General features: G+C 42.7%; 1 protein-coding gene across 8 annotated transcripts in view; it reads right to left on the reverse strand.

The window, feature by feature from the left end:
* SMARCA2 (SWI/SNF related, matrix associated, actin dependent regulator of chromatin, subfamily a, member 2) overlaps positions 1–13,080 on the reverse strand; it is a 176,510-nt gene that overhangs the window by 31,087 nt on the left and 132,343 nt on the right. The window contains exons 1-2 of one of the 8 annotated variants that reach the window (XM_040246315.1): positions 1,779–1,949; positions 463–558 (exon numbers count right to left, since the gene is read on the reverse strand). The exons of 5 other annotated variants lie outside the window; for them this stretch is intronic. In XM_040246315.1, coding sequence (XP_040102249.1) covers positions 463–555 — 93 coding nt within the window. In that variant the 5' untranslated portion in view covers positions 556–558; positions 1,779–1,949. Of the gene's footprint in view, positions 1–462; positions 559–1,778; positions 1,950–13,080 lie in introns of those variants that run through there. 2 more of the 8 variants (XM_040246455.1, XM_040246377.1) reach the window with 2 other exon arrangements.

The raw sequence follows: 13,080 nt of genomic DNA on the forward strand, positions 1-13,080 counted from the left end.
ACACAGACAGAATCCTAAAGGGACAGCCTGAGCCCAGGCCTTAATAATCAAAAGACAATTTCCATCACGATCCTACAGTGTTCAGATAACCACTATGAAGGAGGCAAGGTCTGATGAGTTATGAGGAAAAAGAAAAAAGAAGGAAGGAAAAAAAAAAAGCTCCACGTTATTTCATTAATATTCATCTGACTAAAAGCAGGACACCCACTATACAGCTAAACACACTGCAGCTAAAGCGAAGATTAAGAAAAGGAAATTTGTCCCGCAAATCTTGGAGGCTGAACATGCTAATAATAAATACAGCATGCAAGGCTGTCAACAGTTAATGGTATTGCTCTCCTCAAGCACCCAGTTACACACAGAAATACGGAGAACACCGGCTTTTGATGTGTTACACACCTACACATGCCTGGGATGTAGTTCTACTGAATCTTCAAGACGGCAACGAAAAAGGATATTTACCTTACCACTATCAGCAGGCCGGCTATCGGAAATCACAGTTAGTGGGGATAAAATTAACAAGCCAGCAAAGCAGCGAGCTGCTAGTCTCTTCATCAGCTGATCAGGAAAAAAAAGAGAGCTGGGGAAAGGCTATGTTTTCATATACAAGTAATTTTATTTTACTGAAAATTTAATACTGAAAGGATTGTGGAGACTCAAATCTGCTGTTTCATTCTACCTACTACAAGGCCCGAAGCCTTCCTCCTTCAGCCTGTTTTAATATTGACAACTACTTATCATATTTTTTTTTCCCCCTGATTATTCCAGGCAGCAGAATTAGAGATTTTTAGCTCAGGTGGTTTCTCATTCTTACTCACATTTGAACAATTAAGCCAATAAGAAAACAAATTAATATTCAAATTTATTTTTTAAAAAAGGTATGCTTTTTTTTTGTATTTTAAAGCTTATTTTAGTGCTTTAAGAAAATAGGCTGCGTGGTTTTGGAGCAGTTTAAGATGATTTTGGGGTTTTTTTTGATAAAAAAATTCTTTCATTAAATGCATGTAAATAAAAGCAATGTGCATGTTCTCAAGTTCAAGTATTTTAATACAATATATTATTATCTTTAAAGAAAATCCCAAACAACTGTGACACTTCACTTTCAGTTTCATGCTGTAAAATTTTTCATTGTTTTTCTTTTCTGGGGGATAAATGGAGAGGGGGGAAGTTGTGAAAGGATATTTCTCCTCTTACCCCTCCCTTAAATTTTGCAAGAATGGAACAAAGCATAAGCTTGTGATATTTGGACTTCTCAATCTCTAAATCTGGGAGTAGCTAAGAAGCGAAAACAAATTAAACTGCAAAAAGAACCAGGGAGACCATTTTTATTACAATTGCTAATACGTGCAGATTCTTATTAAATTTAGGGTTTGGAATCACAAGGAAACACACAAAGTACTGACCATTATTCCCCTTAAATTAAGGTTTTATGCAGGAATGCAGAGAACTACAAAACATTTTCCCTCCTCCCCAAAGACCCCAAACACATCCATATGCAGTGCTTTATGTTCAGGGATTTCTAAGGGTCTTTTTCTAATGGAAATCAATTCACTAAATATTTCCCAGTGCTTCTCGCACTTAAGAGAGTGGAGTAAGATTACTCCAGCCTGAAAGTAAAATTATTCATGGAAAATTTAAAATTGTTCTCCTCTTAAAAAAAAAAATTATTTATTCAACTGGCTTCACTGACACTACTCAGGGCTAGGGGCTAGTGACACACACACAAAACTTGCTACACAATGCTCAAGTACTACCCCACAAAGAATTCCCTTCCAAACCTTTTACCAGCACAATATTGAAATAAATCACAGAAGCAAACCCCCAGTTTCCGACTGGTGACGTGTTGCGCAAGAGTGCGAGCCCTAATTCAACATACAGACGGCTCCCATGCTGAACTGCCTCTAGATTTAATGAAGTGAATAGGAAGGAAGTCGGGGAAAAAAAGTGTACAAATAAGAAATTAACGCTTTCCTTCCCTACCCAAACGGTGAGACACAACTACAGCGAAGTTTGCTGAGGCACTTCTTCCCTTAAAGGCACACGGCACCCATTTGGCTCCCGAAGTCGCTAAGAAAGAAAAAAACGCTTCTGGTGATAAAAATCCCCAGCCAAGTTAAAATAGTTAAGCATATTTCAGCCTGCTTTTTTTTTTCCTGAATGAAGCTGGGAATTACTCCTTCCTCCACTGGATGGCAACCTTCTTCCCCCCACCCTCCTTTTTTCTCTTTCTCTTTCAATTAAAAAAAAATTTTTTTTAAAGAATACATGATCATGACACAGGATATTCAAGGATAAGATACAGAGTGGCTCTTTCCTCCATTAGTTAAGAAAGCTCTGTGTGTGTGTGTGTGTGTGTGTGTGTGTGTGTGTGTGTGTGTGCAGGTTCTAATCATAAAATGCAGGAGAAGGTTGTGTGTGTGTGTGTAGGTTCTGAACATAAAATGCAGGAGATGGTGTGTATGTGTGTGTGTGTGTGTGTGTGTAGGTTCTGATCATAAAATGCAGGACACGGTCCGTGGAGATGGTTGGTAGTACAGGATTAGCTGTTTTAAAGCAAACAGTTTGCAGCTTACAGAGCACATGGCAGACCCAGGAACAAGCCACACGTGGGTCCAGCCATGCCCCCCTCTGTCATCCAGACACACACACTGTCTTAGTGGAAGATGAACAGTCCGGAAAGTGCACATTATCCTGACTCTTCTCAACCCCAGGGTACAGCGAGGCTCCACGATACCAGGCAGCAGCAGAAGGGATCCATGACTATGAATAGGTGAACAGGGACGAGCAAACAAAAGCCACACGCCAACTCTGGGTGCACCGTTTCCCTGTGGCTGTCTTCTCCACTCAGCATCTCCAAACATACCGAGCTATGTGGCACAGCCCTTACGGTGGAACAGACCATCTTAAAAAAACTAAATGGAGCAATTTGAAAGCAATTCTAGACAATGCCTGGATGATCTTTTTGGAGATGAAATAGGAAATTCCGTATTCTAAATTCAAATGTCTGGTATTTAAATATCTGCCCCCTGACAAGGTCTCTCTCTGTGTGTTTCTTCTCTTTACCCTCTGTTTCTCTGGGGGTCTTTCTCCCTTAGGACTCTAATTGGATTCCAGAAGGCCCTCGGATGCTGCTGGAAGTAGGGGCGAGGGTTACAGAACTGAGGGCTAAGCAGTAAAGACAGAGGATTGGTGCCAATTACATGTCAATTCCATTGCTTCCTGCGGACCACTAAACTTCATTCCAATATTCAGGGAGACTAAACCTCCCTCAAGCCCTGCTAAGACCTGGAAGCAAATAATACAGGTAATGATCCCCCAGACAACCAAGGGAATAGGAGCAGCGACTACAACCAAAAAGTGGCATTTTAAAGAAAATTCAAGATTTCATGGATAAGAAACATTTTTATAATAGGAATATTTTACAACAACAAAAATTGAACATGGAGCTCTTGCTCAAAATGCCACAATCATTTCAATCTCTCAGTTTCATAAAGATTATAGCAATTTTGGATACAGAATCTCAGATCCATGGCAGAAACTGGACAATTGTTTTTGATTATCATATGAAAATTAATAAAGGGAAGCCTCATGAAAATGGAGTCAGGAGGCCAAAAGGGGGAGCTCTCACAAAGCTCCACTGCGTGTCAATCACAGAAAGAATTGTCAGATTCAGACTCTGAGAAGAACCATCAACAGGACAGACTCACCAGTTACAGGACCCGACTGGAACAGATATTTGGTTGACTCTTGAACAACAAAGGTTTGAACTGTGTGAGTCCACTTACACATCAATTTTTATCAGTAGTAACTACTACAGCCCTACATGATTTGCAGTCGGTTTAATCCCAAATTGGGTGCAGAGGACCTGCAAGTGTTGGGGGCCCACTCTAAGTTACACACAGATTTCTGACTGCAGAGAGGGCTGGCACTCCTAACCCCCGCATTGCCCAGGGTCAACTGTACATTGCATCTCCTATAAGATATCTACTACCCCAGCAACCCAGCCGGTGAGAAACCATTATCACTCCAAACTCTTCCTTTTCTCCAAACAACCCTCCCCAACTTCTTCCTTTTTATTCACTAAAGAACACTCCTCTCTTTTGTTTGTTGGACTTGTCTATGATTTTTGTTATAGCATGGTTGTCCTGAAACACAATTCTATGCTATTCCTGAACAAGCTCATTTTTGCTGATAAAATAACTTTTATTTTTGAGGTCAATAATTACCACCCCCCCCCAAGCCATCTGTTAGGTCAATATGCATAAAATCAAATTTCCAGAGGTAAAATAAGCAAGACACAAAAAGACAAATATTGTACAATTCCATGTATATCAAAAAGGAGAGCAGTGGTCCTCAGAGGTCAAACAGATAGGGGTGTGAGAACTGACTGATTAATGAGTGCAGAATTTCAGTTTGAGATGATGAAAATATTTCTGGAGCAGAGAACAGTAATAGGTGCACAATAACGTGCTGAAGTATACACTTGAGAGTGGTTAAAATTATGCATTTTACATTATGTGTTTTTTATCCCAATAAAAAAAGTCCCTGTAAAAGAAAACAAATTCAATATTAAGGAAAAATTCCCAACAACTGCAGGTTCATACGTGTTCCTTACACCTCAACACATAATGCTGTGAAATCTTGTGAGCTTTCCTTCCAAACTCAAAACCTTACAATATTTCAACAAGAAGCACGTTTGGTCTTGTCCTGGCCAATGACTAGAAGCCTTTTCAGAAATCTTCAATTATTCACTCATCCAGTGTTATTAAGGAAACATCCATGATGTACGGAAATTCCTGTACACAAGCCATACCTGTTCACAAACTTCGTACCATTGTTACCAAATGCCTCAAACACTCAAGAAATGAAACAAGTTAATCTGAAGGCTAAGAATTTTAGCATAGTTTTTAAAACACATTTTTTTCCTCTGGGGTTCAATTAACTGATGACAACTTTATAGACCCCCATTTCTTAATTCACTCATCTGTGAGGCAAATCAGAGGCCAGCTGAGTTCCCTGCTCTCCCTAAGTCGGGGCACGAGACGGACAATGTTGGCCACTCAGGGAAAGCAGATGGAGCCTCAGTTTAACTGAATTTCTGGTACTGAGAGCTTTACAATTTCTTGTTTGACAACTTTAGATCACATTCGCAACAATGATCCAAGGCTCTCTCTTTCCTCTCTGATGGCATAAGGAAGCCACAGAAGGACACGTGGAGGAGGAGGGGGGAGGGGGAGCCACTCTTTATACAGTGAGACAGAGTAAATTAGTATCTATTTTAGGTAAAAGGAATTTGACGTTAGAAGAGGAAAAAATACATGGATTATTAAAATTATAAGCATGGGATTCTCCAGGCCAGAGTACTGGAGTGGGTAACCTTTCCCTTCTCCAGGGCATCTTCCCAACCCAGGGATCAAACCCACATCTCCCTCATTGCAGGCAGATTCTTTACCATCTGAGCCACCAGGGAAACCCCATAAAAGTTATTTAAGCTTCGAGATCATCTATGTACCTTTGTGGCAGTATTAAACATAATGCTCTATTCACAGAATGACTGAGATGTAGGGGAGGGTGGTCCCCCAAACTTCTGGCCCCATCAATCCTGCCACATTATAGACATAATGCATTAACACCTTTGTTAGGCACGTGTTACACTCCAGCTCCCTTGGTGGAATCAACCACAGAGCCCAAGAGAGAACTTGGGAGCCTGTGAAAGAAGCTTAGAGCAACAGTGGAGAATTAAAGAAATACACATTGGCTCTCTTACCCCCAAGACCATTCACCAGTCACTATTAACTCCTAACAGCCAAAACTCCACCTGATTCTTTCCATAGCAGAGCTCCTCCAGGGGCCTGGTCCACCTGTGTACTTGGAGGTTCTCAGGATATTAAAAAAAAAAGAAGGAGAAGACATGCAGAAAGAATTGTGGTATAATTTCAATGCTTACAAAGAATAATTTAATGCTTCTGTGACAGATAGGCAAAACCGAATGATTAGGGGTGTAACCTCATTTAGAGATGACGACAAATGGTGAAGTGCAGGTCCTGGGGTCAAATGATCAATGCTTTTCTGGGTTTTCCTGTGACAGGCCGTCCGCGAAGCTTACGGGCCACCAGCACAAGACCAGTTCTCTGTCTGTAAAACCACCATGGTTAAAGCATCAAATTCAAAGGAATTCAAATGGGGGCAAGGGTGAGAAGAGGACACTTGTTCTGCTTGGGGCAGATACAAAGAAGGCCACCAAGAGCCAAGCTCCAAGCGAGGAGACCACAAAGGTAAAGCAACGTGAGACATCAGGAGCACAGTGATTTGAGGCCATTTCTTAGAGGAAGGAAGAGCATCAATTTCAATAAACCTGAAGACGCATGGCATCGTGAATCCTTCTGCCATCACCACGGGCAGCGGGGGCTGCAGTTCACAGGCTGTTCACCATGCTGCCGGGCGCTTCATGCTTCACACACATTTGCTCATTTCATCCTCACAACAACCCCTTAGGTCCTGTCATCGTCCTCATTTTATAGGTGAGGAAACTCAGGCATGCAGAGATGAAGCATACCGCACTGGATCAAGACATACAAACTACTCTGCACAAAACAGGTGAGCAACAAGGATAAACTGCCGAGCACAGGGAACTACAGCCATTATCTTGTAATAACTTTTAATGGACTACAATCTGTAAAAATACTAAATCACTGTGCTGTGCACCCCAAGTTAATGTAAGATTGCAAATCAACTATACTTTAATTAAAAAATTAAGTGAGTCACAGACTCACAGGGTGTAAACTCTGGAAGTTTGACTGCATAAGCCCTACCCACACTGGGAAGTTACTCTATTCCACAGCACAAAGGATGTCTCTGAGCCACCAAAGTGAAAGTGAAAGTTGCTCAGTCATGTCCGACTCTTTGCAACTCCATGGACTATACAGACCATGGAATTCTCCAGGTCAGAATACTGGAGTGAGTAGCTGTTCCTTTCTCCAGGGGATCTTCCTAACCCAGGGATCGAATCCAGGTCTTCTGCATTGCAGGCAGATTCTTTACCAACTGAGCTATCAGGGAAATCCGAGCCACCAAGAAGAGGCTAAATTATGCTTAGGCTTAGGTGAATAATACAGTCAAGAACATCGCACGGTACATCTTGGGAAGACTTCAGCAAAGACAGAAACATGTATGCACACGTGTGCTTACATACATGGCACACAGATGGACACACACACATACACAGTCCTTGCTTTGCATGCAAGTGAGGGACCATAAAAATGACTATACAAGCTGAAAGTGAACGAAGCCATTCTGATAATCAATGGGAAAATTATGATCATTCTATGATACTGACAAATTTATGTCAAAGCATTAACTCATTGTGGGTTATGCATGTACAGGGGGATGAAAAACATAGTAAAATGAGTATTTAGTACACTAATTTAAAACATGAGAAATATGGCATTTAAATGGTAAAAAAAAAAAAAATCTATCAAGAACATTTGGATAGCACTTGCCTTTTTATTTTCATCAAATAGCTTAGGATACAGACCGAGACCCTTTCCTAAGCCTTGGCAAATTGCCAAGAATCAGCTTTCAATATTTTACCCTTTGCCCTTTCAATGTTGTGAATTCTCTCCACATTCCTTTAATGTGTTTTTTTGTTTGTTTGTTTGGAACTGTCACTTCCTCTGGGACATCTTCATCCTTTCCGACACGACTGTTTTCTTCATTACGTCGTTAAGTTTGCCTTCCTAAGTTTCTCTGGCTGAGTATCTAGAGTCCACTCCAAAGGCCCATGTGTGAGCCTACATCTTTCTTCACTTAAGCTCCTGATAAGGTGGTCTTCCGAGAAAGATCTGTCTTGGGGTCGCAAAGAGTTGGGCACGACTGAGCGACTGAACTGAACTGAACTGAACTGAGGTCACTAGGGTGGGTGCTAATCCAGTGAGTGGTGTCCTCCTGAGAGAAGAGGATTAGGGCACAGACACAGAATACTGCCAATACTTTGCTCTCAGACGTCTTGCCTCCAGAACAATGAGAAAACCAATGTTTGTTGTTTAAGCTGCTCGGTACGTGCTATTTTGTTTGATAGCCCTGGCAAACTAACACAGACGATAACTGTAATCTCTTATTTGAGGGACTGATTTTTTTTTTTAACTGTATCATGATAATGAAAATTTGTAAGTAATGCAATCAGTTCAGTTCAGTTCAGTCACTCAGTCGTGTCCGACTCTTTGTGACCCCATGAATTGCAGCACGCCAGGCCTCCCTGTCCATCACCAACTCCCAGAGTTCACTCAAACTCATGTCCATCGAGTCGGTGATGCCATCTAGCCATCTCATCCTCTGCCATCCCCTTCTCCTCCTGCCCCCAATCCCTCCCAACATCAGAGTCTTTTCAAATGAGTCAGCTCTTTGCATGAGGTGGCCAAAGTATTGGGAGTTTCAGCTTTAGCGTCAGTCCTTCCAATGAACACCCAGGACTGATCTCCTTTAGGATGGACTGGTTGGATCTCCTTGCAGTCCAAGGGACTCTCAAGAGTCTTCTTCAACACCACAGTTCAAAAGCATCAATTCTTCGGCACTCAGCTTTCTTCACAGTCCAACTCTCACATCCATACATGACCACTGGAAAAACCATAGCCTTGACTAGACGGACCTTTGTTGGCAAAGTAATGTCTCTGCCTTTTAATATGCTATCTGCTGCTGCTGCTAAGTCGCTTCAGTCGTGTCCGACTCTGCAACCCCAGAGACGGCAGCCCACCAGGCTCCCCCGTCCCTGGGATTCTCCAGGCAAGAACACTGGAGTGGGTTGCCATTTCCTTCTCCAAATATGCTATCTAGGTTGGTCATAACTTTCCTTCCAAGGAGTAAGCATCTTTTAATTTTATGGCTGTAATCACCATCTGCAGTGATTTTGGAGCCCCCCAAAATAAAGTCAGCCACTGTTTCCACTGTTTTCCCATCCATCTATTTCCCATGAAGTGATGGGACTGGATGCCATGATCTTAGCTTTCTGAATGTTGAGCTTTAAGCCAACTTCTGCAATGGGGCAGAGCAAAGACTGCTTGTATGTATATAAAACATTCCTTTGAATAAGTGATGGCAGTCTTTATCTTTCATGCCTGGAGTGTAAGGGGAGCTGTCCTGCTCTCAGTTCATCCGCCTGGATCTATGTTCGAAATCAGGCAACTTCTCCCTGCCTTGGTCTCACCCCATGGGCCTGAGAATGGGCCCCTGTTCTCAGGATTGCCGGTCTTTAGGCTTGTGCAGCAGAGAAGGCAGTGGCACCCCACTCCAGTGCTCTTGCCTGGAAACTCCCATGGATGGAGGAGCCTGGTGGGCTACAGTCCATGGGGTCATGAAGAGTCGGACACAACTGAGCAACTTCACTTTCACTTTTCACTTTCATGCATTGGAGAAGGACATGGCAACCCACTCCAGGATTCTTGCCTGGAGAATCCCAGGGACGGGGGAGCCTGACGGGCTGCCGTCTATGGGGTCGCACAGAGTCGGACACGACTGAAGCGACTTAGCAGCAGCAGCAGCAGCAGGCTTGTGCAGGGCCTGGCCTGCGGGTCTCTGCATAAGCCCAAGTGAGACTGACTGGCTGGGGTAGTTCACTTCTCTTAGGAATTTGAACTACAAATGTGAAAGAGCATATCCACACTGGTGTGAGAGTTGAAGCTGAATGAGGTCATGAGGTAGCACATGCACTTGAGATGTTACTACTATTAACAATGAACAAACAGCAAACATAAGGTGCAAAGAGTTTACTGTGTAAAGGAGAAACAATAGCTGGTCCCAAGGAGACTGAAATTCCATAAGCACAACGCGCACAAGTATCTGGTTAGGCTACATAGATAGACGTGTATAAACACACATACATATATACATGCATATTTACACACACACACACACACTAAGAGTGTCAGGAGAGGAATATCTGGTTCCAGTTACAGTTGAGAAGCCAACTGAGAAATGTACAGTAATTTCAGATTTAGATTCAGTCAAGTTGTATCTATATGATCCTCCTAAGTATACATAAGATTATTTATCAGGTTTGACTACCCTGCTTTATTTAATACTAAGTCAATAAAGCAAAAAATTCTAAACAGAATTTTGAGCCCCTATTAGCTAAGCAATATACATATGTTGCAAGTGCAATTTGCAATGCAATAAATTTTACAATGAATCTCTAGTTTTAAAGCACAAATAAACAAGACAGAGGGAATTATGACCAGGTTTTACTAGTAAACACACTTAGCACTTTTCTGGTCTTGCTTGGTTTCCATAGCTCTGTGGTACCCTAAGCCTATTCCCAGTTTTGCTGGGAATCCCCAGCTGAAATAAACACAGACAGAATCAGAGATCCCGTCAACCAAGACAGTGTCAGCAATTGGCATGGGGCAGACAAACATTGGGACAGGCTTTAATGGGCATTCTTTTATAGATGACGATCCCTAAAATGCATTCCAGAAACAGAGCATCTAGAGAAAATCTTACGAGATGCACCCCTGAGTAAATAAGACAGCCAGCATTTTCTCTTAATGGACCTCCACCTAAGACTCTGCCCACAGCACTGGCCTTCTGCTCTCTCCACCTCACTCCGTACCAACACTCAGCTGTGTCGCCCAACATTTCGATGCTAGTTATGCTTGTTATTGGAAATACATAAAAGTGGGCTTCCCAGGTGGCACTAGTGGTAAAGAACCTGCCTGCCAATGCAGGAGACTTAAGAGACCGGGTTTTGATCCCTGGGTTGGGGAAGATCCCCTGGAGGAGAGCATGGCAACCTACTCCAGCAGTCTTGCCTGGAGAATCCCATGGACAGAGAAGCCTGGCCGGCTAGGGTCCATAGAATTGCAGAGTCTGAAACAGCTGAAGCAACTTAGCACAAACACACAGTTGTGAAAAGAAATAGGATTCTTACTTCTACAAAACAGTGAGCATAACCAAAGACTCCATAAAAGATGAGTTGCTTAAAAACAAAATACTGTTGAAGTTGGCAAAGGCTAGACTCCTATAATTTGGAAAGGACCTGCCTTCACTCCCTGGTGGCTCAGAGGACAAAGCGTCTGCCTGCAATACAGGAGAGCCAGGTTCGATCCCTGGGTTGGGAAGATCCCCTGGAGAAGGAAATGGCAACCCACTCCAGTATTCTTGCCTGGAGAATCCCATGGACAGAGAAGCCTGGTGGGCTACAGTCCACGGGGTTGCAAAGAGTCAGACACGACTGAGCGACTTCACTTTCTTTCTTGCCTTCGTGCTTTGTTGGTGTCAGGATTCTCCCTCATGGGTGGGTTAATTAGACAGAGGAATCCTTTCACGATGTATATATCTATCGAATAATCACAATGTATACTTTATATCTTATAGTTTTGTCAATTATACTGCAATAAAGCTAAAGGGTTTTTTTTTAACCCCGCAAAGATTCTCACTCTAACAATAGCAATACTGGAAATCCTATGTGATACCTAATGGGTGTTACTTATGCAAGATAGGCTACTGGTTTCTAGCAAGCAGACTCAGAGGAAACCCAAGCCTTCTCTCAAAACTGTGGCAAACAGACATATCTCATTTTTTTTCTTGAAGCTTTCATCTACATACAAGTGAGATGTGTATCATTTTCTAACCTTAACTAATATTTTCATTGACATACTGGCTACTGGGTCTGATTATTTCAGTTAAGGTGGCTTCTGCTGTATTTTTCTTTTTGAAATAGGGGTCACAAAGAAAGGCCTATTAGCTTGCTTGTTCTTTTTTTTTCATCCAGTCCTCTTCTCCAATGCAATAGGATGTAATCGCTCCATTCTGAGTATTTCCGATGTTATTATGGGCCACACCCTATTGGTCAGATTTTACATACCCCTTTCATCACGGGGTCGCCCTATTTGCATTCTTAAGTTTTCCTCAGTAAATCAATTCAAGTCTCTTGCCTGGAGCCTTGGGATGCCCCTGACCTGGTCATCCCCCTTCTGACCTGCCTGATGTCCTGGTATGTGAACCCAGCGAGAATAATAGGATGAAGCCTGGGGCCTCCCCAGAGCACGCTACGTGTCTTCCCCACTTGGGGAATTCTCACGTTCCCTCTGGAGTGTCTTGCACAAATCCTTACATCCATGATTGTCCTTGCTCTCTTCCAGCTGTGAAACTTTCTTTTTTTTTTTCCTTACAGAGACCTTGCCTTATTTTTCTCAGTTTCCCTACAGAATCTAGCTTTGGGAGGGAAAAGTCAGGGAACAGAACGACACCTGAACACAAAGTCAACTTCTAGACAGAGTGCCCTGTGAAAACTGCTCTTAGGTCATCTACCAGCTTACCAAATACTATGACTGAACTCAAGTGCATTTGTTTTAGATATTTCTATATTAACCAAGTACAAAGTTACCAACTCTAGTGTCAAACTCTCATCTTCCTTCATTGCCCTCTAGTCTTCATGCCACTTCTCACCTCCCTGTTAGCATCAACTTCTAGACTCATCAATTCTGATGAATCTCCTTCCTGACCATATAAATTTCTTTAGCAACCAAAACACTGACATTTTTCCAAACCTGCCCAAAGCCTCCTATATCCCATTTCTATTCATCACCTCTAAACCTGTTTTGTTTCCTTTCTCTTCCATTGCTCCTTACTTAAAATCTTTCCATCCTTTAACGCTCCGGTTTTGGAACTTCCTACCTTTTCTCGCCACATTTTCCTTCCCGTGACTACAGATTCTCCCAGTTTTTCTTAGGCCTGCTTCTTTTTTGTTCTGGCTGTAACTATGCAGTCAGTGTAAGTGTGTGGTCAGTGGCCCCTTCTGAGTACACAGGCATCACTAATACGTCTGATGTCCTCATCAGCCACAGGCAAGATGTCTCTTAGCGAGCCTAGGAGGACTTGCCGCTGGAGCGCTTCCAAAGTGCTTTCCTGGAGGGGCTGTGAGACACACCCGCGAAGGCTCCTACGTGGGGCGCCTTCTGCTGAGCTGCCCGGACAGACTCACAAGCCTCCGTGTGTCGAGTGCTTTCTGAGCAGCCCCTAACTACTGATGGCCGGTACCTGTGACATGTCCAGTCCCCTATTTTGAATGTAGAATATTCTATGGAGATC

The sequence above is a fragment of the Oryx dammah genome, unplaced genomic scaffold (genome assembly GCF_014754425.2).
Source record: "Oryx dammah isolate SB20612 unplaced genomic scaffold, SCBI_Odam_1.1 HiC_scaffold_1, whole genome shotgun sequence".
Lineage (NCBI taxonomy): Eukaryota > Metazoa > Chordata > Mammalia > Artiodactyla > Bovidae > Oryx > Oryx dammah.